General features: G+C 55.1%; 1 protein-coding gene across 6 annotated transcripts in view; it reads left to right on the forward strand.

Annotated features, from left to right (window-relative positions):
* SEC31A (SEC31 homolog A, COPII coat complex component) overlaps positions 1-24,486 on the forward strand; it is a 46,916-nt gene that overhangs the window by 8,771 nt on the left and 13,659 nt on the right. Inside the window, exons 8-24 of one of the 6 annotated variants that reach the window (XM_064149598.1) lie at positions 940-1,082; positions 2,636-2,735; positions 3,578-3,739; positions 4,848-5,000; positions 6,440-6,676; positions 7,230-7,304; positions 8,030-8,080; positions 9,945-10,022; positions 11,000-11,075; positions 11,755-11,933; positions 15,192-15,318; positions 16,266-16,411; positions 17,339-17,512; positions 18,025-18,198; positions 20,903-20,995; positions 21,650-21,779; positions 22,689-23,045. In XM_064149598.1, coding sequence (XP_064005668.1) covers positions 940-1,082; positions 2,636-2,735; positions 3,578-3,739; positions 4,848-5,000; positions 6,440-6,676; positions 7,230-7,304; positions 8,030-8,080; positions 9,945-10,022; positions 11,000-11,075; positions 11,755-11,933; positions 15,192-15,318; positions 16,266-16,411; positions 17,339-17,512; positions 18,025-18,198; positions 20,903-20,995; positions 21,650-21,779; positions 22,689-23,045 — 2,455 coding nt within the window. The remainder of the gene's footprint in view (positions 1-939; positions 1,083-2,635; positions 2,736-3,577; positions 3,740-4,847; positions 5,001-6,439; positions 6,677-7,229; positions 7,305-8,029; positions 8,081-9,944; positions 10,023-10,999; positions 11,076-11,754; positions 11,934-15,191; positions 15,319-16,265; positions 16,412-17,338; positions 17,513-18,024; positions 18,199-20,902; positions 20,996-21,649; positions 21,780-22,688; positions 23,046-24,486) is intronic. The other 5 variants (XM_064149599.1, XM_064149602.1, XM_064149601.1 and 2 more) reach the window with 5 other exon arrangements.

The raw sequence follows: 24,486 nt of genomic DNA on the forward strand, positions 1-24,486 counted from the left end.
AGAGCTTCTCACATGATGTGAAGATAGCAGTGCCTGGCTGGTTTGAATGGCATGGTAAATCATGGCCTTCAAGGTCATCCAGGTCCAAGCCTCTGCCATGGGCAGGGACATCTCCCACCAGCACAGCTTGCTCAAGGCCTCATCCAGCCTGGCCTTGAACACCTCCAGGCAGGGGACAGCCACAGCCTCCCTGGGCAACCTGTGCCAGTGTCTCCCCACCCTCATTGCCAAGACTTGTTCATTTCCACTCTCAATCTCCCCTCTTCCAGCTCCAAGCCATTGCCCCTCATGCAGCAGGTATTCATCTAGTCAGAAAGGAGCTGCTCTTTCTGCTGGGGGAGATGAGGATGCACTTGGTGTGCTCTGGGTGAACACGTTTAGTTCTGACTTAGTTCTTGGGCAGAGAGAGCTTCCTCAGCGTGGCAGGTGGGATGAGCATAAGGACTGAACCTTGTGCTGTGCTTTAACTGCAGCTGCCATCCAAGCACCCCCCAGCCACTCCCTCCCCAGTGGGATGGGAGAGAGAATCAGAAGAGTCAAAGTGAGAAACCCCACAGGCTGAGATCAAGACAGTTTCATAGGGAAAGCCAAAGCTGTGCACAAACAAAGCTGAAGAAGGAATTCCTTCCCCACTTCCCATGGACAGGCAGGTCTTCAGCCATCTCCAGGAGCAGGGCCAAAGGGTTTCCTTGCTTTAAATCATAGGGCTGTGACCACAACAGCACAGCTGCATCTCTTTGAAAGAACCTAGGGAAACTAACTGCAACTTTTCTTGCTCAGAAATGAGGAGAGTGAGTGCAGGCAGCAGCAGTACCCAAAGCCCAGCTGTAGATTCCCTCCCAGCAGGGTTCACAGTGCATGTAGGCATATCTGAGCTAGTTCTTTGTTGCCTTTTAGTGCTGCTTGGTTCTTACACTGTGGTGCAATGTTGTCCTTCAGATGCACTGCTCGGGCCTGGCGTGGCACCCTGATGTGGCTACCCAGATGGTTTTGGCCTCAGAGGATGACAGGTTGCCAGTGATCCAAATGTGGGACCTGAGGTTTGCCTCCTCACCTCTTCGTGTTCTGGAAAGCCATACAAGGTATGGATCTTACAGAGCCTGCTGCCCCCTGGTGTGGGCACTGCTGGTGGCTGTGTACAGGTCTGTCCATCCCCTTTCTGCTGCCCCCTGATGTGGACATTGCTGGTGGCTGTGTACAGGTCTGTCCATCCCCCTTCTGCTGCCCCCTGGTGTGGGCACTGCTGGTGGCTGTGTACCAGTCTGTCCATTCCCCTTCTGCTGTTCCCTGGTGTGGGCAGTGGTGGTGGCTGTGTACCAGTCTATCCATCACCCTTCTGCTGTTCCCTGGTGTGGGCAGTGGTGATGGCTGTGTACCAGTCTGTCCATCCCCCTTCTGCTGCCCCCTGGTGTGGGCACTGCTGGTGGCTGTGTACCAGTCTGTCCATTCCCCTTCTGCTGTTCCCTGGTGTGGGCAGTGGTGGTGGCTGTGTACCAGTCTATCCATCACCCTTCTGCTGTTCCCTGGTGTGGGCACTGCTGGTGGCTGTGTACCAGTCTGTCCATCCCCCTTCTGCTGTTCCCTGGTGTGGGCAGTGGTGATGGCTGTGTACCAGTCTGTCCATCCCCCTTCTGCTGTTCCCTGGTGTGGGCAGTGGTGATGGCTGTATACCAGTCTATCCATCCCCCTTCTGCTGTTCCCTGGTGTGGGCAGTGCTGGTGGCTGTGTACCAGTCTGTCCATCCCCTTCTGTTACTCCCTGGTGTGGGCACTGCTGGTCACCACATCTCTCTTCTTGCTCAGTTCTCTCCGAGGTCTGCCTTGGTTGGTGGCAGTGACTCCAGCAGCAGGCAGTGTGACACGTTGGCTTGCTGACTTGCCACCCTGCATGCTGAGGGCCTTGAATTTTGAGGGCCTGCTGGTTTGAAGGGAACAGGCTTCACAATAAAACCTCCACGGTCCTGCTGAGACGCTGAAGTTGTTAGTTTGTTGCTGTGTTTCTCAAGAAGAGGGAGTTGAGGTGGGAAAGAGTAGTAAAGGATTTTGCCCAAATAAGGGACTTGAAGGTACCACCTGGGCACATCCTCACCTGTGGACAGACATAGTGTCTCTGCCCCTCAGTTCTTTAAATGCCTTAAATTCGGGTTCAGGAGAAGATTTGAATTCTTGCCTCTCCTCAGTTGTCAGTGGGAGACTCTCTACTGCCCAAACCAGCACTTGGTACAAGGGGAGAGAGAGCAGCAGCTGTTCTGTGTTGGTACTGCTACCACAGCTGCTGCCAGTGGTTCTACTGCCTGGAATCTCCTGCTGGCAGAGCTCCTGGTCGCTGCTTGTACCTCCAGGTCTGCACACTGCAGTTAATGATACTGCAGGCAAGCAAACCACTTTGTAACCTTGGTGTCCAACTTCTCCCACCTGGCTCTTGCATTTGATTCTCCAGCGTACCTGCTGCACCTTTGCAGCTCCTCAAGCAGAAAACAGAAAGCATCTTTTTCACTAAATAGAGAAGAGAAATTTGTCCTCTTGCAAGAGGAAGCAGTGGGGGAGGGCACTTTGAGGTGGAATGCCCATGACTGTGCTTTATTTACTGCCATTTAGTGCTGACACAAACCTCCTGCCTGTGACTTTTCCCGCAGGGGTATCTTGGCCATCGCTTGGAGTATGGCAGATTCGGAGCTGCTGCTGAGCTGTGGGAAGGATGCTAAGATCCTCTGCTCCAACCCCAACACAGGAGAGGTATGCCACACACCCCTCTGCTCCAGAACCTCTCCCTGCAGAGGTGGCACACACAGAGCAGCTGTTGGTGTGCTTGCCTTCCTAGGAGTGGTGTTTCTCTGGCATGTTCTTCCCCGTCCTGTGTACCCCTGTTTGGTCCACGTGCCTTTAGCAGTTGTGCTGGTGCTGAAGGATTCCTTCTTGGTGTTGCTAATCCACACCTATCAGTGAATCACAGCACTTGAGAGGTTGGAGGGGACCCCCAGAGATCATCAACACCCCACAAGGCAGGATCACCCAGGGTAGTTTGCACAGGAATGCATCCAGGTGGGTCTTGAAAGTCTTCAGAGAAGGAGGCTCCACTACTTCTCTGGGCAGCCTGCTCCAGGGCTCCTTTCTACTCACTGTTGCTCTCCTTAGCGAGGTCTCTGTTCAGTACAGGGATTGGGAATGGCTCCTCTCTTAAGTATGTGCTTCCTGCTCTTTTGGTGGATGCTGTGGCTGAACTACTGCTGCAGCTGCCTAAACCTGGAGCGTTCCATGTGGTGTGTAGAGACACTCACATGACCTCTGAGTAAGCCAGCATGAAGAGCAGCAGCAGCTCACAGCTTGCAGTGTGAAACACAGAATCAAGTTTCCTGCCTTCAAGTGGGACAGCACAGACAGGTCCCACCTGCACCATTTGCCTTGTGTGGCTTCCACAGAAGATGTGCTGGGAGGAGAAGGAAGTTAAGCTGTGGTGTGTGAATCTCCTGGCTAGCAGCTGCCGTGGTGTGTGTGGTGACGTGGAGGTTGCTGAGGAGCAAGAAGAGCAGCCCAGTCGCAGGGGGGACTGATCTGTGGGGCTTGTTTTTGCTGCCCAGGTGCTGTATGAGTTGCCCACAAGCACACAGTGGTGCTTTGATATCCAGTGGTGTCCCAGGAACCCCTCGGTCCTGTCGGCAGCGTCATTCGATGGGCGGATCAGCGTCTACTCCATCATGGGAGGCAGCATGGATGGGCTGAGGCAGAAGCAAGTTGACCAGGTATTGCTCAAGAGCATGGAGAGAAAGAGGGGGGAGAAACATGGGCTCATGGAGATCCTTCAGCGGCTGTCTGCAGCCCTGCTTGTGGAGGTGCCAGTCGAGTACAAATAACCACGGAATGGCTTTGGTTGGCAAAGCCCTTTTAAGATCCTCCACTCCAACCAGTCTCTAACTCTGCCAAGGCTGGGGCTAAGCCATGGCCCTCAGCGCCACAGCTCTGCCTTTTGGAAACAGCTCCAGGGATGGGCATTCAACCACATTCCTGGACAACCTGTGCCAGCTTTTGAGAACCTTTTTAGTCAAGAAGCTTCTTCTAATATCCAACCTAAACATCCCTTGATGCGACTTGAGGCCATTCCCTCTTGTCCTACCCACCAGACTCTTCTCGGGGAGTTGGAGAGAACAATGAGGTCTGCCATCAGCCTCCTCTTCTCCATACTAAACACCCCCAGTTCCCTCAGCTGTTCCTCACCAGTCCTGTTCTCCCAACCCTTCCCCAGCTTTGTTGCTCCTCTCTGGTTCTCTGGACCTGCTCCAGCCCCTCAATGTCTTTCTTGGAATGAGGAGCCCAAAACTGAACACAGTGATTAATCTGTGGCCTCACCAGTACTGAGTCCAGGGGCAAGATCACTTCCCTGGTCCTGCAGGCCACACTATTACTGATCCAGTCCAGGGTGCTGGTGGCCAAGAAGGGCCTGGGCACACCCTGGCTCATCTTCAGCCAGCTGTTAACCAGCATCCTCAGGTCTTTCTCTGCTGGGCAGTTTCCAGCCACCATGCCCTAAACCTGGGTTATTCATGTGGGGTTCTTGTGACTCAAGTGCAGGAGCCAGCACTTGGCCATCTTGAACCTCATCCCATTGGCTTTGGCCCATCCATCCACCCTGGCCAGGTCCTTCTGCAGGGCCTTCCTACCCTCTAGCAGATCAACACTGCCACCCATGTTAGTGTCATCTGCAAACTTGCTGAGGGTGCCCTCGGTGCCTTTGTCCCCATCACTGATAAAGATACTCAGGAGAACTGTCCCCAGCACTGAGCTCTGGGGAACAAGTGGTTTCATTTCTTGGAGATATGACATCTTTGCTTTTTTCCTCTTTTGATACTGAAGCTTTCATCATCTTTTGGAAACCTTGATCCCTTTGGTACGGGCCAGCCCCTGCCACCCCTGCAGCTTCCCCAGCAGGCTGCCCCCCAGAGTGTTGTCCTGCCCCTCAAGAAGCCACCCAAGTGGATCCGGCGCCCGGTGGGAGCATCCTTCTCGGTAAGCAGCAGACAAGGCTGGGCATGATTGGGCAGGCAGGGAGGGAGATGGGGGTGACACCTGCAAAACACTGCAGGAAGGAGGGAGGTTGACGTTATGCTCCACTTGAGGAGAACACTCCTGCTTGCCATCCTTGCAGCAGCTTCCAGCCTGGGCACTTGTGCACTGCAGGGCAGCAAAGGAGTCGACGAAACTGCTTGGGAAAAAGAGAGGAGGAGGAGGGGTTGTGTTGCCCACACCCACCTGCTTCTCTCGTTAGGGGTTAGGGCTTTGCTTTTATCGGAGCGCTCTTGGCTTTGGAGTATACAAATAGACACTGAGAAGCACTGAGCCGGGCAGGAGGCAGAGGCACCGGGAGAGGGACCGAGGCGGGCAGGTGGCAGAGGCACCGGTAGAGGGACTGAGGCGGGCAGGTGGCAGAGGCACCGGTAGAGGGACTGAGGCGGGCAGGAGGCAGAGGTGCCGGGAGAGGGACCGAGGCGGGCAGGAGGCAGAGGTGCCGGGAGAGGAACCAAGGCGGGCAGGTGGCAGAGGTGCCGGGAGAGGAACCAAGGCGGGCAGGTGGCAGAGGTGCCGGGAGAGGGACTGAGCCGGGCAGGAGGCAGAGGTGCCGGGAGAGGGACTGAGCCGGGCAGGAGGCAGAGGTGCCGGGAGGGGGACCGAGGCGGGCAGGAGGCAGAGGTGCCGGGAGAGGGACTGAGCCGGGCAGGAGGCAGAGGTGCCGGGAGAGGGATCGAGGCGGGCAGGAGGCAGAGGTGCCGGGAGGGGGACCGAGGCGGGCAGGAGGCAGAGGTGCCGGGAGGGGGACCGAGGCGGGCAGGAGGCAGAGGCACCGGGAGAGGGACTGAGCCGGGCAGGAGGCAGAGGTGCCGGGAGAGGGACCGAGGCGGGCAGGTGGCAGAGGCGCCGGGAGAGGGACCGAGGTGGGCAGGTGGCAGAGGCGCCGGGAGAGGGACCGAGGCGGGCAGGTGGCAGAGGCGCCGGGAGAGGGACCGAGACGGGCAGGTGGCAGAGGCGCCGGGAGAGGGACCGAGGCGGGCAGGAGGCAGAGGTGCCGGGAGAGGGACCGAGGCGGGCAGGTGGCAGAGGCGCCGGGAGAGGGACCGAGGTGGGCAGGTGGCAGAGGCGCCGGGAGAGGGACCGAGGCGGGCAGGTGGCAGAGGCGCCGGGAGAGGGACCGAGACGGGCAGGTGGCAGAGGCGCCGGGAGAGGGACCGAGGCGGGCAGGAGGCAGAGGTGCCGGGAGAGGGACCGAGGCGGGCAGGCGGCGGAGCCTGGAGTGCAGTTGGAAGCTGTTGTGGGCAGCGCTGGGCTGAGCTCTGAGCAAGGCAGCAGGAGTCAGTGCGGCAGCACTTGGCGAGGCTCACCCGCGGCTGGTTGATTTGCACTGTCTCACACACTCCAGTCACACCTGTGCTTCACATCTGCCTTGATCCCAGTTTGGAGGCAAGCTGGTCACATTCGAGAACCCCAAGGCTCAGCAGCAGCCAGGCCTGGAGCAGCAGCAGCAGTGCCACCATGTCTACGTGAGCCAGGTGGTCACAGAGAAGGAGTTCCTGGCCCGCTCAAACCAGCTGCAGGAGGCTGTGCAGTCTGAAGGCTTTGTCAGCTACTGCCAGCAGAAGGTTGATATGGCCCAGACTGACTTTGAGAAGAACGTGTGGGCCTTCTTAAAGGTAAGAGCAGCTTGGGAGCTTCCCACTCACTTGGAAAGCCAGGGCAGAAATGGATCCTTCTGCCCATGATGGTGCTTTAGCAGAAGAGGTGCTGGGAACCGAAGGTGGGACTGTGCCCATGAGCCCTGTCTTTGGAGGTGACTCACCAGAAAAAGGAGGGTCCTCAGAGAGTGGGGTCTTTGTGGGGTTCACGAGAAATCATGGCAGAGGCCAAGGCTTGGGGCAGGCATTTTGTGGGTTTTGACACCCTCCATCAGTATGTCTTTGTAGAGGGAGCTGGTGAGAAGGGATGAAGCTTCAGGATAGCTCCAGGTACACCTTTCACTGCTCACTCCAAGCACTCTGAGGAGTCCAAGTGGAGCAGATAAGCAGACAGTTCACCTGCAATCCTCAGAGTGATGCCCTGCCTGCCTGTGCAGGTGCCCGACTCACTGCAGACCTTTTCAGGCCCTTATTACACTCAGTCCCCAGCTCTCAGCGGTCATTTGTGGCAGTGAGGGAGAAAATGAAGGGTTGCCACTTGCAGTGTGTCTTAACTTGTGTCTTTTTGAAGGTGAACTTTGAAGAAGATTCACGTGTTAAATACCTCGAGCTCTTGGGATACAGAAAAGATGATCTGAAGAAGAAGGTAAATGTGCCTGGAAGCTCTGCTTGGGTTAAATGCTTTAGTAAGGGATGCATTTGAAAATGCTGAGCATGGCAAGCGTGGCTGCAGTGCTCTGTGGGACTGGAAGAGCAAATCCTAGTGTCCAGAGGCTGCTCAGCACAGCAGGTCTCTAACACACCATCATTGTCAGAGTGGTTGCCAGCAGGTGCTGTTTGCCAGGGCTGCAGCTCTCCTGCTGGCTGTAGGTCAGCTGCTGCCCATGGTGCCAGAGCCTTTAACTTGAAGAGCTATTGGAGGAATTCCTTTGTTTCAAAGGACACTGGAAAACTTTCTGTGCTTTCAAATTGCCTAAATAAAGAACTCATGAGTAAGAGGGACTCGTGTGAGGGACATGGAGCCACTAGAGTGGGTCCAGAGGAGGCCAGGAAGCTGGAGAAAATCCCCTGTGGGGACAGGCTGGGAGAGTTGGGGCTGTTCAGTCTGGAGAAGAGAAGGCTGCAGGCAGACCTTAGAGCAGCTTTCCAGTACCTGAAGGGGCTGCTGGGGAGGGACTTTTGGCAAGGGCTGGGAGTGCCAGAACAAGAGGCTGTAAATCTATCACCAGGCTGGGAAACTGAGTTCCCTGTGAACTGTTCTGCAAGCAACACATTAGCCACAGGTGCCCAGTTTTGCAGTCCAAGAGAGGAGTGAGAGCTCTGCCTCTCTGAAGTACAGGAGCACTTACTGGAGTCTTGGTTGTTTTCTAGATTTCATCCACTCTGAACAAAGACATTCTGGCAGATGGTGACTTGGGAGAGGTAAGCAAACACCTGGGCACAGCTCTGCTCTGTGCTGCCTAAGTCAGGGTAGTTTTCCTTTCTGCTCTGTAGCTGTACCTAAGTAAGTCACAGCCCAGCAAAGGACAAGTTCTTCTCTTTGGTTAGGTGAAGGTACTTGAAAAAACAACCACTTTCCCCACTCCTTTTCCAGCACAGGGCTGTGTCACAGCTTTTAGTTCAGGCTCTTTTTGCTGCACATGTCTTGCCCACTGTGACACTTTGAGCTGCCTGTGAGACAGGCCAGAGCCTTGCTGCCTGGCAGTTGATTTCAACATGACTGTTGCTGTACAGATCAGTCAGTGATGGACAAAAGAACAGCAACACAAGAATATGTGGATATAGTAGCTGAAGCTGTTTACTCAACATTGGTCAGGCCACACCTTGAGCACTGTGTCTAGTTCTGGGCCCCTCAATTCAAGAGAGATGTTGAGGTGCTGGAACATGTCCAGATGAGGGCAACAAAGCTGGTGAGGGGCCTGGAGCACAGCCCTGTGAGGAGAGGCTGAGGGAGCTGGGGGTGTGCAGCCTGCAGAAGAGGAGGCTCAGGGCAGACCTCATTGCTACCTGAAGGGAGGCTGTAGCCAGGTGGGGTTGATCTATGCTGCCAGGCAAGCAGCAACAGAACAAGGGGACAGAGTCTCAAGTTGTGCCAGAGGAGGCCTAGGCTGGATGTTAAGAGGAAGTTGTTGGCAGACAGAGTGATTGGCATTGGAATGGGCTGCCCAGGGAGGTGGAGTCACCATCCCTGGAGGTGTTGAAGCAAAGCCTGGCTGGGGCACTTAATGGTTGATTGGCCAGGGCTGGGTGCTAGGTTGGACTGGCTGAGCTTGGAGGTCTCTTCCAACCTGGTTGATTCTATGATTGCTATAGCAGCAGGCTTTTTGTCTGCCATTCTGCACATTGTGCTAACTCTACCAATTGTGGAACACAGTGACTGGGTAAAAATCTTGTTTTGAGCATTCTCATTGGATAAGAGTGAGGAGTTGGCTATCTTGGCACTGACTGCTTTCAGTTCTTTGTTCTAAGTTGTGTCATTTCCATACAAGTGTCACACGAGGCCAGCACAGCAGTTTACTCTGAAAGCATGACACAAATGCAGGTAGACAAATTTACCCTTTCCAGCCTCAGTCTCACTGCCTCAGGGGGACACAGGGATGAGCTGCAGAGATACATCATTTAGAACATTTAGCTGACTCCCTTCCTCACTTCCCAGGCATGACAAAAATCTTCTTTGGTGTGAGGGTGCTGGAGGTCTGGAGCAGGCTGCCCAGGGAGGTGGTGGAGTCTCCTACTCTGGAGGCTTTCAAGACCCATCTGGATGTGTTCCTGTGTGATGTGCCCTGAGTGACCTGCTCTGGCAGGGAGAGGTTGGACTTGATCTCCAGAGGTCCCTTCCAAGCCCTCCCATTCTGTGATTGCAGAGCAGCACCTTGTCCAGGCTCTATTAAGGAGCAGGACTGGGGCCCCATAACACTTCTTTGCAAGAGTGAGAAGTACACTGGTGTAGTTGCAGTGGCCTCAGTCTGCACCAAGGGGACTGCACTGCTCTTGTGCCATAGACATTTTGGATGCCATCTGCAGGTTTTAAAGGGGAAGAGAAGTTCTGTTGCATGTTTTCAGGCAGCTGAGATGAAAATAGCACAGTGTACCGTGCAGTGACATAGAACAAGGACACAGAGGGCCTCTACCATGCTTGTACTCAGGACAGTGCATTTCTGTGATGTGCAGGCTGCTGGTGGTGGGAAGGTGTCTGTACTGTACAGGGCAAAGGATTCCTTTCTTTTTTTCCTGCCTTTTTGGTCTTCTTATTTTTTTTTTTTATGGCATCTTCTCTCTGCTGAAGGCTTCTGCAGAGTCTGATAAATCTGTGCTGAACGAGGGGGACCAAGGCCTGGCTACAGAGGATCAGCTCTTGGGAGAGGTATCTGTTCCCCACCATGCTATGGGCCTGGATGTGGGTCTGAGAGTGAGAGCTGTGTGCCTGTGGGCAGGGATGTGGGTCTGAGATTGAGAGCTGTGTGCCTGTGGGCATGGATGTGGGTCTGAGATTGAGGGCTGTGTGCCTGTGGGCAGGGATGTGGGTCTGAGAGTGAGAGCTGTGTGCCTGTGGGCAGGGATGTGGGTCTGAGAGTGAGAGCTGTGTGCCTGTGGGCATGGATGTGGGTCTGAGATTGAGGGCTGTGTGCCTGTGGGCATGGATGTGGGTCTGAGAGTGAGAGCTGTGTGCCTGTGGGCAGGGATGTGGGTCTGAGTGAGGGCTGTGTGCCTGTGGGCAGGGATGTGGGTCTGAGAGTGAGAGCTGTGTGCAGGGATGTGGGTCAGAGTGAGGGCTGTGTGCCTGTGGGCAGGGTTGTGGATCAGTGAGGGCTGTGTGCCTGTGGGCAGGGATGTGGGTCTGAGAGTGAGAACTGTGTGCCTGTGGGCAGGGATGTGGGTCAGAGTGAGGGCTGTGTGCCTGTGCATCAGTGCCCAGGAGCCAGGTGTCTGGTTGGTGGCGTTGGTGCTCTCCATGTGTGCATGCTGGTGCTTGCAGCAGCCTTCCCTGCTGGTTAGAAATCTGGGCCTTCCTTTCCCCCTTTGCATCCATTTTCAAATGCTCCTCTTGCCTCTCAGAGCAGTGATGCAGCAGTGCTGTGGTGACCTGCACTGGAGGTCCTCTGGGCCCAGGCCTTTCCCAGTGTGCGTAGGAGGTGGCTTTGTGCAGTTCCTTCCCCTGTGCTCAAGCACTGTTGTGGTGAAGGAGAGGGACACACTTCCCTTCTGAGTTAATGATCTCTTAGGTGCCTGGGAGTCTGAAGGACTAGCCTTGATTTGGAATGTAAGAGCCAGGTGTGTTTCATGAGTGTGTTTATTCCAAGGCTACATCATCCCAACAGTGATGCTTTTCCTTTCTCTTAGGTGGTGAAGGACCACAAAAAGGAAACTGAAGATTTGGGACCTGCAAAGAAGACTTTCAACATCTCTGTTAGTGGAGGTAAAACAAACCCCACCTTGATAGTGCTGGGGTTTGTGAATGCTGATCCTGGGGTAGCAGAAGGACAACAATTTCTGTACAGGTTGTGCAGGATTACCTTGACTTAGGCTGGGTGAGGAGTGGCTCAAGAGCAGCCTGGAGGAGAAGGCCATGGGGGTATCAGTTGGTGCCAAACTGCCCAGGAGCCAGCACTGGTTGCTGACATCCTAGCAGGCAGCTGTGTGCTGGCTGCATGCAGAGCAGGGAGAGCAACAGCACAGGGAGGGGATTCTGCCCCTCTGCTCTGTTCAGACCTCACCTGCAGCACTGCCTCCAGCACAAGAAGGACATGGAACTGTTGGAGAGTGTCCAGAGGAGGCCATGGAGGGCTGGAGAATCTCCCCTGTTGTTCAGCCTGGAGAAGAGAAGGCTGCAGGGAGACCTTAAAGCAGCCTACCAGTACCTGAAGTGGGCTCCAGGAGAGCTGGGGAGGGACTTCTGACAAGGGCTGGGAGTGCCAGAAGCAAGGGTTGGCCGTGACCGCGGTCAGTTTGAGGCTGGAGTAGAAGCTGAGCAGCTGTGTCAGAAGCTGCGCTGGGCAGGCTGAGCACTCTGCGCAGAGCTGTGCGGCTGGATGCAAGGAGGAGCTGCTGCTGCTGCAGGTCTCAGTGGCTCTGTGCCCTCACCTGTCTGGTTGCAGATGTGGATGGTTTGCTGAGCCAGGCGCTGCTGACGGGCGACTTCGAGAGCGCGGTGGAGCTGTGCCTGTACGACAGCCGCATGGCCGACGCCATCATCCTGGCCATCGCCGGCGGGCAGGACCTGCTGGCCAGGACGCAGGAGAAGTACTTTGCCAAGATGCAGAGCAAAATCACCAGGGTACTTCTGGGTTTCCCTTCGGTTCGGCAGCTCTCAGCTCTCATCCTTGCGCCCGAAGGCTTCCTTGCGGTGCCGCAGCTTTATTTCTGTGAGGACTCGCTAAGGAATCGCAGAATGAGCTGGGCTGGAAGGGACCTCCAAAGCCCATCCAGTCCAACCCCCTTTGCAGGCAGCAGGGGCAACCTCCGCTAGGTCAGGTTGCTCAGAGGCCTGTCCATCCTCACCTTGAATATGCCCAGGGATGGAGCTTCAACCACCTCCCTGGGCAACCTGTTGCAGTGTTCCAGCACCCTCCTGGTGAAGAGCCAGGAGTCTGCTCAGAGCAAAAGGCTTTGTGTTGCGCTACTTTAGTGCATTGGTAAGGAGAATAAGGGCATGGTACCTGGATAGGATGACACCAAGCTGAGTGGTGCTATCAGTATGCTAGAGGAACAGGATATCAGCCAGAAGGACCTGCACACACTGGAGTGGTGAACCTCACAAGGTTTAACAAGGCAAAGTGCAGGGTCTTGAACCTGGGCACTGTCAATACAGGCTGGGGGAGGAGATGATACAAAGCAGCTCTATGGGAAAGGACTTGAGGGTGCTGGTGGGGGAGAAGCTGGACAGGAGGCAGCAGTGGGCATTGGCAGCACAGAAGGCCAGTGGCAGCCTGGACTGCATTCAGAGCAGCATAGCCGGAGCTGGAGAGAGGGGATCCTGCTCCGCTGCGCTGCTCTGGGGAGACCTCACTTGCACTGCTGCAGCCAGATATGGAACCCTCAACACAGGAAAGACATGGACCTGGTGGAGGAGGTCCAGAGGAGGCTGCAAGGGTGATCAGGGCACTGAAGCACCCCTGCTTTAAAGGCAGGCTGAGGGAGCTGGGGCTGTTCAACCTGGAGAAGAGAAGGCTTTGGGGAGACCTTAGAGCAACCTAGTACTTGAAGTGGGCTACAAGAAGGCTGCAGAGGGACTGTTTGCAAAGGCCTGCAGGGATAGGTTGAGGGGCAATGGTTTAAAGTTAGAGAAGAGCAGATTTAGGTTGGATGTCAGGAACAAGTTCTTTACTGTGATGGTGGTGGAATACTGGAACACGTTGTCCAGGGAAGTAGTTCAGGCTCCATCTCTTGAGGGGTTCAAGGCAAGGTAGAAGGCCTTGAACAACCTGTTCCTATCAGGTAGTGACAGGGCTAGGGGGAATGGAGAGAAGCTGGAGATGGGTAGGTTCAGACTGGATGTGAGGAAGAAGTTCTTCAGCATGAGAGTGCTGAGAGCCTGGAGTGGGTTGCCCAGTGAGGTGGTTGAGGCCCCATGGCTGGAGGTGTTTTAGGCCAGGCTGGATGAGGCTGTGGGCAGCCTGCTCTAGGGTAGGGTGTCTCTGGGCATGGCAAGGGGGTTGGAACTGTCTGCTCCTTGTGGTCCCTTCCAACCCTGACTGATTCTGTGATTCTAGTGGGAGATGTCCCTGACCATGGCAGGGGAATTAGAAGTAGATGATCTGTAAGGTCCCTTCCTTGTCTCCAGTATTGTCATTGCTATGGATGAACCCCTCTGGGGGCACACCTTTCAGGGGGAACCCCTCTGGGGGCACACCTCTCAGCCTGTTCATTGTCAGGTGTCTCCATTGGTACTCAGAGCAGCAGCTTCATGTTGATCCCTGCTGTGATAACTCTTAGCAGACCTTGCCAAGGCTTGGTTTTGCCGCATGCACAGCAGAGAGCTAAGCATGCCAGGGTAGATCAGGCAGCCTTTGTCTAGCAGGCAGCCTGCTCACAGCCAAGCTGCTTGTTATTCTTTGCAGCTTTTTGCAGTGCTGGCAGTTGCTGATGCTGCTGATTCAGATCTGTGTTCTTCACTACCACCCTGACAACGTAACAACAGCAGGGTGAAACAGAAGTAGGCTTAAAGGAGCACAGGACAGTTGGTTTGGCACACATGGCTGCCTTTAGAGGAGGGGAGAAAGTTGCTCTTGATCACCTAGAAGTCCACTGTCCAAGAAGGACATTTCAGACAGTAGCAGGAGGCAGCCTGTGAAGTGGGCCTGTGCATAAGTGCTTTCCTGCAGCAGGGCTGAAGGCCATGAAGCACTGTAGCTTGGGGAGGCAGGGCACACAGCACCACATGCTGGGGGCTGTAAGTGGCATTTTATCATCACTTGGAATCCAGGTGTGCTTTAGGTGTGGGGGTTTTTTCTTTTCTGGTCCCAAAATGCAGGCTGACTGCTCATTCAGCTGTTTGAGCTTGAATGCTTGGCATGAAAAGGGCTTTGTTCACTAAACAGCAGCAGAGCTGCCAAGTCCACTTTTTATCTGAAGCAAGATAACTGGAAGCAGAGCTTGAAGTAGAGGAAACTGGAATTTGCTTCTCAGAGCTGGTGAAGAGGCAGGCTGTGTGCATGGGTGCAGGGTTAAAGGTGCTGCAGCCAGCTTGGGTTGATACTGCTGCAGATTTGCCTCTTAAAAGCAGCCTTTTCAGCTGCCTCTCACTGCTCAGCCTGAGGCCAGGGGCTTGTTCTTCATAGAGTGAGTGATTGACACTGGAATGGGCTGCCCAGGGAGGAGAAGAGAAGGCCTTGGGGAGGCCTTAGAGCAACCTAGTACCTGAAGTGGGCTACAAGAGGCTGCAGAGGGATTGTTTGCAAAGGCCTGTAGGGGTAGGTTGTGAGGGGCAATGGTTTAAAGTTAGAGAAGAGCAGATTTAGGTTGGATGTCAGGAACAAGTTCTTTACTGTGATGGTGGTGGAATACTGGAACAGGTTGCCCAGGGAAGTAGTTCAGGCTCCATCCCTAGAGGCATTCAAGACAAGACTGGATGAGGCAATTAGTGCCATGGTCTGGTCGATTGGGTAAGGCTGGGTGATAGCTTGGACTGTGGATGGTCTTGGATGTCTCTTCCAACCTGGCCTACTCTATTCTCTTGCCAACCCAAACTTCTGCCCCTTGCTGGGCACAGTGTCCAAAGTTTCTAGCTGAATGCTGGGGATGTTGTCTCTGTCTGCAGAAGCAGTGCTGGGAAGCATTGCAGCAATCCCAGCTTGCAGAGATTTGTCCATTCCTCTCTTGTACGTTTTGTGGCAAGAGGAACTGGTCTGCCTGTGTTATCTGAGCTTGTTTTGGGACTTCACTGAGAAGGTTTGGAAGTCAAACGTTCTCTTGTGCAGCTGCTGAGTTGCAGTGCAGTGACCTGGTGCAGCAGGGATGAGCACACTCGAGTAGGTTCACATTATCCTCAAAACCAAAGGAACTCTGATTAACTGTGGTCTCTGTCCTGCTGTAGCTCATCACTGCAGTGGTAATGAAGAACTGGAAAGAGATTGTGCAGTCCTGTGATCTGCAGAACTGGAGAGAGGCTTTGGCTGCTGTGCTCACCTATGCCAAGCCAGACGAGTTTGCAGCCCTTTGCGGTAAGGTCATTTTGTGGGCTGGATGTTATTTGCTCCACCTGGAGCAAATCTGCACCTTGCCAGGGCTGTTTTCCTTCCAGCAAACTCTTGTCCTGTCTTGCTAGCTGCTTTGATGGGTAACATACTGCTCTGGTCCTGGTGCAGAGCTGGAGAGGTACCTCCAGCATGCCCTGTTGCCTGATTTCCTGGGTGCTGAACCCTCAGACCTCGGTGAGCGGCAGTGTCCTGTGCACAGCTGCTGGGCTCTTACCATTTCCAGATGTGTAGTGGTGGTGCTGATGTGGCTGGGGTCTCAGCCTCAGCACCCGTGTCTTAGTGCCTCTGCATGGGACACAAATGGAAATGTTTCAGGGAAGCTTTTTCCTCTTCTTTACCAAGAGCCATTTTGGCTTCTTGGAAGAAGTGCTCTTTCCCAGGCAGTGGGCATGCCTGCCCTGGTGTGTGCTGCCTGGGTTTAACCCCTGGGGCAGTTAGTGCCCATAGCTGTGTGTCTGGCACCCTGTGCCCCTCAGACACCAGGCATGCTGTCTGGGGAGCTGACTGCCTGCTGTCAGCACACACCAGCCTGGCATGGTTCTGCTGCTTACTGCTCCTTATCTGGTTGCAAGTTCAAATGGCACTCCTGAAGTGAGGGATAGCTAAGTGTGGGTGAGAGAACCGAACCTTAGCCTCTTGCCCTGTGTCATGTGTGCAGATGGACTGTCCCCTCTGACCTGTCTTGGGTTTGCAGGCATTTGACAAGTCCTGCTTCTGCAGTGCCCTGGGCTCCCATCAGGTAGCCTTCTGGACACCAGAGCATGTCCTTACCAATGGAGCCTAGAGGCAGTACCCCTCTGCAGAGCGCTCAGCAGAGGCACACCAAGTGGTGCAGGTTTCCCCAACCTCAGCAATGATGGAGGCATCACCAAATAATTCATCAACATCTTCTTTGCTCCTGCTTTTCCTAGATCTCCTGGGTAGCAGGCTGGAGAGTGAGGGGGACAGCCTTCTGCAGACACAGGCCTGCCTCTGCTACATCTGTGCTGGCAACGTGGAGAAGCTTGTTGCTTGCTGGACCAAAGCTCAGGATGGAAACAGTCCCTTGTCCCTTCAGGTTGGTGACACAACACAGAAAGGTCTTGAAAGTAACAGAATGCAGCACTTCAGTGATCCACTGCACAGCTTTGATGCAGCCTGAGAGCTGCCTGCATTGCAGGATGCCAGCCTTTTCCTTCTGGAGCTGGGTGGCTCTTGGGATGCCTCCTCCTTCTGGAGCTGGGTGGCTCTTGGGATGCCTCCTCCTTCTGGAGCTGGGTGGCTCTTGGGATGCCTCCTCCTTCTGGAGCTGGGTGGCTCTTGGGATGCCTCCTCCTTCTGGAGCTGGGTGGCTCTTGGGATGCCTCCTCCTTCTGGAGCTGGGTGGCTCTTGGGATGCCTCCTCCTTCTGGAGCTGGGTGGCTCTTGGGATGCCTCTCCTTCTGGAGCTGGGTGGCTCTTGGGGTGCCTCTCCTTCTGGAGCTGGGTGGCTCTTGGGGTGCCTCTCCTTCTGGAGCTGGGTGGCTCTTGGGGTGCCTCTCCTTCTGGAGCTGGGTGGCTCTTGGGGTGCCTCTCCTTCTGGAGCTGGGTGGCTCTTGGGGTGCCTCTCCTTCTGGAGCTGGGTGGCTCTTGGGATGCCTCCTCCTTCTGGAGCTGGGTGGCTCTTGGGGTGCCTCTCCTTCTGGAGCTGGGTGGCTTTCCTAGCCGTAGCACACATATGATCTTAGCAAATGTGGTGTGAAACACAGAGGGCCTCACTCCTGCTCTGTCCTTTGGGCAGTCCTGCTCACACGTTTCTTGTAGAAAGAGGTGGGGTTAAGGCTTAAAAGCTTTTGGTAAAGGGGGGTTGAATGCCTGCGTCTTTTGTGGCAGGGGAGTACTTAACACTCCAGGGTTCTCTTCCATCCCCTCCAGCTCTCTGCTTCTGTGACAGTTGCTAGCCAGGCCTGCTTCACCCTGCTGTTCTTTGTGATTGATTTGTGCTTTTTGCCCCCTGGTCTCCCAGGATTTGATAGAGAAGGTGGTCATCCTGCGCAGAGCCGTGCAGCTCACCCAGGCCGTGGACCCTAACGCTGTGGGGGCCCTCTTGGCCGAGAAGATGAGCCAGTATGCCAACCTGCTGGCAGCCCAGGGCAGCATTGCTGCAGCTTTGACCTTCCTCCCTGCCAACACCAACCAGGTACAGGCCCTTCAGGGGTTGTGGCTGCATCTTGTCCGTGTGAGCAGCTGCGCTGCGAGGCCAAGGGCTCTGCGTGGGGTGGGCAGGCAGCAGGAGTGTCCTTTGAAACGTGCCTGGGGACATGGCAGGCTGCTTCCCTTCTGCCTGCCCTGACCTTGCTGAGCTGCCAGAAGTACACTGCCTTCTTGCCATCAGGCTCTTGTCCTTGCAGCCAGTGTCTGCCCAAGGGGCAGCAGTCCCTCCTGGAAGCCAGACCCAGCCACACTGGTGCCTTGGCGTTTGGTTGCTTGTGTTCTTTCAGGTCTCCTCGTACACGAGCATGGCAGCCATGGGAGGCAGGCCCACATAAGGCCAATCCATGTCTCCTGCAGAGAAGACTCACTCCAGTCACACAGAGCAGAGCAGGCTTCTGAGGGGAGAGCCCATGGCTGTGGGCAGTCTGTCTGCTGGTGTGACACTCTGGGTGCCAGGCTGTGCCATTAACCTCCCTTCCTGTCCTCCTCTGCTTGCAGCCAAACATTGTGCTGTTGCGGGACCGGCTTTGCAGAGCCCAGGAGCTCCCCGGGGCACAGCAGGCCCCCAGGGCACCCTACGAGAGGCAGCCCATGCCCAAAGGCCAGGCTGGCACTGGGGCTGGCCAGCTGCAGCACGGGACCAAGGCTCCAGCCCAGCAGTATTACCAACAGGTATGGAGGGGGTCTTAAGTTGAGGGGGCAATCATACTTCAGTTCTGGAAAGGGGACAGGAATTTGTCTCCTTTCTTTTGGTCTAAGGTAGGGCTCAGATCTCTGCTGAGAGCTACTTGGGCCCCTTAGAGTAGCTTTCAGTAGATCTTCACTCAGATCTGAGATCTCTGCCAAGAGCCCTGTGGTGAAAGTCATTGGTGCTGCTTTTTACTCAGCACAGACACAGCCTTTGCTCCTCTTCTGCAAACCTTCCTTAACTACCTTGTCAAGGAGCCTGCTTCTGAGGCTTAGATGTTTGGAAATGTGCTGCAGTGCCAGGAATGACAACGTGGGAGAGCACTGTGAGATTGTTCTGTGCTTGCTGTCACAGTCCCTGACGTCCTCCTATCCCTGCAGGCCTTGGGGCTTTGCTCGTGCTGCTCGTTAGACTCTCAGGGCCTGATTATTTCCACCCCCAGCTCTGCTGTTGGCTGCAGAAGTTGCTGAGTGGTGGCAGTAAAAGACAGAGGGCACATTTCAGCAGTTGTAGATGCAGCCTACAACGAGGGCATCTTCCTGTCCTGGTGTAAGAGAGCACAGGCAGGGATGAGAGGAGTGTGGTAGGGCAGACCTGGGCTAGCTGTCAACTGTGCCAAAAGAAAGGTGAGGGAAGAAGCTGAGGCTATGCAGGGAGGAGAAGAAATGCAAGAGGTAGGTGCCTTGGTTTTATCTTTATCCTGAGGATGACTGCATCAGACCATGTTGGCCATCACTGCAGGGTGGTGTGAGTACAGCCCTGACTATGGGCACATCCCTTGGCACAGAGCTGGAGCTCCTCTGGCTCTGCTCTGCATGGCAGCTTAGGGATGGCAGTGCTGAAAGCAGAGCTGTGTTAGTGCTGCAGGTGCTCTCCTCCTGCAGAGCAGACTGGCACCACTGAGGCTTGTCTCTGTCGGTGCTGCCCTTCAGGCACTGCTTGCCACAAAAACGGGGTCAGGAAGGAAGGACTTGAAAGGTGGGGGGAAGTTGGGCTTTGTTCTTTCTCCCTTGATGTGTGTGCCTTTGCCTTCTCTCCAGGGTGTTAACATGGTAGATCTCAGAGGGACAAAGCCTTCATCCTGCTCATACAAGATCACCTTGCTAACACCACTGCAGATGATTTGGAATGCATCAGTGTCAATCATTACCTCTTTGCTCTTCTTCCCTGTGCCTGTGGCCTGTCTTGCTGTAAGCAGTGGCCTGCCTCACAAAGCTGTGCTGCCTTCTCCCATGTGGCTGTGGCAAGCAGCTGCTGCCTAAATGGTGTGATCTGAGCAATGCATTTTAAACCAGAGTTCCTTCTTCTTCCTCCTGTCTCAGGAACACCTCAAGATATTACTTAAGCAAGCCCTACTTGTTAGGGAAAAGCTGACAACCCCACAAGGGTTGTTCACTCTCTATTCTTGGCTTTGCAGGGAGCTCAGGCTCAGCAGAAGCTTGGGGGGGAGAGAGGCCAGAGAGGTGCCCAGGAGTATGCTGATGAATAAGAATGGGAAGAAATTACCTGTTTGAGTCTTGGGATACCTGTTTTGTTTGATCTGCTTATAAGAAAGTGTGTGAGCTTCTTGAGGCAGCCCTTGCTGAGCTGCTGTCCCAGACAGGAATATCTGCTTAAGACTGGACAGCCTTTCAGTACAGGTTTTTGAACCCTCTCTTTTATCTTATGCCCCCAACACAAGAAGGACCTGGACCTGATGGAGCAGATCCAGAGGAGGCCACAAAGATGATCAGAAGGCTGCAGAACCTCCCCTATGGGGACAGGCTGGGAGAGTTGGGGCTGTTCAGCCTGGAGAAGAGAAGGCTGCAGGGAGACCTTAGAGCAGCCTGCCAGTGCCTGAAAGGGGCTCCAGGAGAGCTGGGGAGGGGACTTCTGCTGAGGCCTGGGAGTGCCAGGCTGAGGGACAATGGCTTTGAGCTGGGAGAGGGGAGATTGAGAGTGGAGATGGGGAAGAAATTCTTGGCAGTGAGGGTGCACTGGCACAGGTTGCCCAGGGAGGCTGTGGATGTCCCCTCCCCTGGAGGTGTTGAAGGCCAGGCTGGACGAGGCCTTGATCAAGCTGGGCTGGTGGGAGGTGTCCCTGCCCGTGGCAGAGGAGTTGGAACTGGATGGTCTCGAAGATCCCTTCCAACCCAACCCATTCTGTGAATCTATGGAGAAGGAAGACAGAGGAAAGGAGCAGTAATTAGCATCCAGCTGTATGGTTGTGCATGTGCAGGACCTGAACGTCAGCTTTTAACCTCTTAAAATTCATCTTGAGCTTGACTTAGGCTGCTTTTGTGTGAGGCTGGTTTGAATTTAACATGGAACTTTGAGCCTTCCAGCTGTGGTTAGTGGTGCTTAGTGTCATGCAGTAGCCTGGGGGAGCTTCTGCAACAGCAGAGTGAGGGAGGAGGCAGACTTGGTGCCCTGGCACGTGTGACACTGCACTGGCTCCACAGCCTCTTGTAGCTGCAGCTCCACTGTGCTTCATCTTCACTCTGCAGTTCACTTCAGCTCCACTGCAGTGATTTTTGCCTGTCTTGAATGCACTTTGCCCTTCCTTCCTCTTGAGAATTTATGGCTGTGTGTTACAAGTGCCAGCATGCAAACCTTGCCCTGTGCACCTCGTTTTGTGAAACCCTTCAAGGTTTGGGGTGGTTTTTATTGTTTTGTTTTCCATGATTGGTATTTCTTTGTTCAATTCAGGTTAGAATTGCCCCTACTGTCACTACCTGGAGTAACAAAACTCCTACTGCCCTTCCCAGCCATCCTCCTGCAGGCTGTCCCTCTGACACACAGGTATAACCTTCATTATTCCTCTCTGAGCCCCTGCTCAACCCCAATAAGTCCCCCTCCAGTATAGTCTGGTATGGAGAGGTCATAGGAGCAGCTTCCAGATGTGCTCTGGTTTTGCTCCTCTGCATCTTATGGGGTTTTGTGCTGTTTGGGTTTTCTTTTGTTACCAATGCCCCTGATGAGTGGCTCTGGAAAGCCTGAAGTGTGGGAGCTCAGTGTGACCTGAGCCCCCTCAAGCCTGGCTCCACACTGGAATATTTGAAGTGTGATGATATTTTTCCCTTCCCCTCTTGCCCGTGGAGAAGCTTCAGAGTGAAGGTTTCAGGTGCTGAGCTGCAAGGTGTGGATGGCAGGAGGGAGCTCTTGGGCTGCCTGAGCAACAGGGAGTGCTGGCAGGGACCTCCTCCTTGTGCAGGAAGGTTTGTGCTGCTCTGCTGCTGCTGGGGGCACTGCACACACAGGCTGTGCTTTCAGGGTTATGCTGGGCACCAGAGGCCACTGGCAGGGCTGGAGGCCTTTGCCCCTGTGTTGGTGAACCTGGTTTCAAGCCTTGACATCTGAGCTGCTGCTCGTGTTACGGTTTGGCTTCAGCGCTGCCTCACCGCTGCTGATTAAACTGTCTCCCCCTTGCCTTTCTCCTGCCATCTCTTTCCCCAGGGAGACAACCCACCTCCTGCAGGCTTTGTCGTGCCAGGTGCCCTCAGCCCTGCCGTGCCACCGCAGCAGGCCTCAGCCCCCATCTACAGCCTCTACTCGCAGGCAGGAGCCCACCCAGCGTACCCACAGAGTGAGTAGCAGCAGCTCCTCCACAGCCAGCTGGTGAGGCTGAGGCCACCGTGCCCTGGGCTTGGGAGGGTTCTGACCAAGCCAGTGCCACTTCTCCAGGGTGTGGGGAAGCTCCTGAGATGACATCTGAGCAGTGTCATGTCTTGCTGTGGTCCAGACGTCAAGCACCTCCTGTCAGACACTGTCTCCTGCTGAGGAGGTGTCTGCTCACAACTCACTCCTCAGCTGGCCCTTCCCAGGGGTGTGCTGGGATCAGAACCCCTCACTCCTGGAGTCCTGAAGAAGCAGTGTGGGCCTGGCAAAGAGGGGCCTGACTCAGCCATGTGTGGCTGGGCCTTCCACTTCTTATTGGGCCTCTATGAAGATGCAAAAAGGGGTGAGGAGATAAGGGCAGTAGTAGAGGTGAATGAGGAGGGAGCAGAGCACTGGCACGCTCAAAGCAGGCAGGAGACAGTGGGTGCAGATGGGCAGAGAAGAGGCAGTGAAGCTAAGCTGCAGGGCCTGCAGTGGGAGGATGTGAGCTTGCCTTCTCTTCGGAGACCTGCTCACCTCCCTTTGTGCAAACCTGGGGCAGGTTTCCCCTCCCTGAGGGGCAAGGTTGAGTATTACAGTGGTCTGCAGAGCAGCAGAGGCCACATGCCTCAGCCCCAGCCTGAGCTGCAGGAGAGCATGAGGGGAGAATGGGAGTCCTCACAGCCAGGGGAGCTCTTTCTCTGGCATCCTGCCCCCAGTGCCACACTGAGGTTTTGAGCAGTCCTTCAAGTGCAGGCAGAGTTGCGGGAGCCAGGAGGGTGAGGTGGGGAGGGGTCAGGAAGAGAGGAGGGTCAGGCAGATAAGGAAGCAGAGGCAGGTGGAAGCTGCTCCTCTGTTATCAGCTCACTGACTGAATGTCTTTTCTCCCTGTTTGTAGTGTATCAGGCCACACAGCAGTACTCTTGTGGAACAGGGGGACCAGCACTCTATCAGCTTCAGCAGCCTATCACTGCCCCTGCTTCAGCCTCTTACCCGAACCCTGCTCCCAACACCACCCCTCCCTACCCACCCTCTGCCCCTGCCCACTCCGTGCCCTCCCCGCTGTACCCCGGGCAGCCTCAACCCTCCCCAACGAGCCTGAATCCCGTCTCTTCCTTCCCTCTTCCTCCTTCTGGCACATCCTTTCAGCATGGCAGGCCAGGACCACCAGCAACCTCTGTGGCTTATGCATTACCTCCTGGACCAACAGGTACTCTGCCTGCAACCAGTGACCTTCCTGCATCCCAGAGAACAGGTCTGCGCTTGGACAGCGGGGGGCAGGCAGGGAGGGGGGGATGCTTTGGTACTCACACAGTGAAACCTGCACCTTTGCCTGGGGAACGCTCTGTGCAAAGTCTGCTTTTGCTTAAAGGGTCAGCTCAAAGCATTTCTAAAGCACATCCCCTTCCCCACACAGCTGGCAGTGATGCAGCTGTGCTGCCGCAGCGAGCACTGCCCCAGCAGACGAGCCGGACCTTGCCACCAGCACAGCTTCTGTCTTGCCCAAACAGGGTGCAAGGAGGCACAATTTGAACCTTGTCAGGCTGGCATCAGAACCTGCTGGGTGGTGGAGAACAGGAAAGAAAACCAAGCAAGTTTTCCCCACTGCTGCAGGGGAGGTGATCCCAGCTCCCACAGAGCGAGGCTCCATAGGATCATACGGAAGGCTGCATAGAATCGGGTTGGAAGAGATCTCCAAGCTCATCCAGGCCAACCCAGCACCCAGCCCTGGCCAATCATAGAATCAACCAGGTTGGAAGAGATCTCCAAGCTCATCCAGGCCAACCCTAGCACCCAGCCCTGGCCAATCATAGAATCAACCAGGTTGGAAGAGACCTCCAAGCTCAGCCAGTCCAACCTAGCAGTCAGCCAGACCATGGCAGTAAGTGCCTCACCTCCAGGCACAGCAACTCCACCACCTCCCTGGGCAGCCCATTCCAATGCCAATCACTCTGTCTGCCAACAACTTCCTCTTAACATCCAGCCCAGACCTCCCCTGGCACAGCTTGAGACTGTGTCCCCTTGTTCTGTTGCTGGTTGCCTGGCAGCAGAGCCCAACCCCACCTGGCTACAGCCTCCCTTCGGGTAGTTGTAGAGAGCAATGAGCCCTGCCCTGAGCCTCCTCTTCTGCAGGCTGCACACCCCCAGCTCCCTCAGCTTCTTCTCTTAGGGTTTGTGTTCCAGGCCTTTCACCAGCTTTGTTGCCCTTCTCTGGACACATTCCAGTATCTCAACATGCAGATGTGAAGTGTTCCTGCAGCCCTGCTCTGGGAGCAGCAGCATCTTCCACTCAAACAACATTTGCTGTGGCGTCAGCTCACTTCCATCCACTGCTTTTCCTAACCACTCAGGCTAATAAGTGGAAGTGTTCAAGGCCAGACTGGGTGAGGCCTTGAGCAGGCTGCTCTAGTGGGAGGTGTCCTTGCCTATGGCAGGGGGTTGGAGCTGGATCATCTCAAGGTCCCTTCCAACCCAAAGCATCCTGTGAGTAGCACAGAAACATTCTAGTTGGCAAAGCCCCTCAGGATCACCAAGTCCAAGCAGTATCCCTACTCTACAAGGTTCACCCTAAACTATATCCCCTAGCACCAGATTCAAACGACTTCTGAGTGCCTCTAGGGTCAGTGACTCAACCACCTCCCTGGGCAGCTCATTCCAATACCTGACTTGCTGGGAAAAAAAAAAATCCCTAATAT

Source organism: Pogoniulus pusillus, chromosome 10 (assembly GCF_015220805.1).
Source record: "Pogoniulus pusillus isolate bPogPus1 chromosome 10, bPogPus1.pri, whole genome shotgun sequence".
NCBI classification, from domain to species: Eukaryota; Metazoa; Chordata; class Aves; order Piciformes; family Lybiidae; genus Pogoniulus; species Pogoniulus pusillus.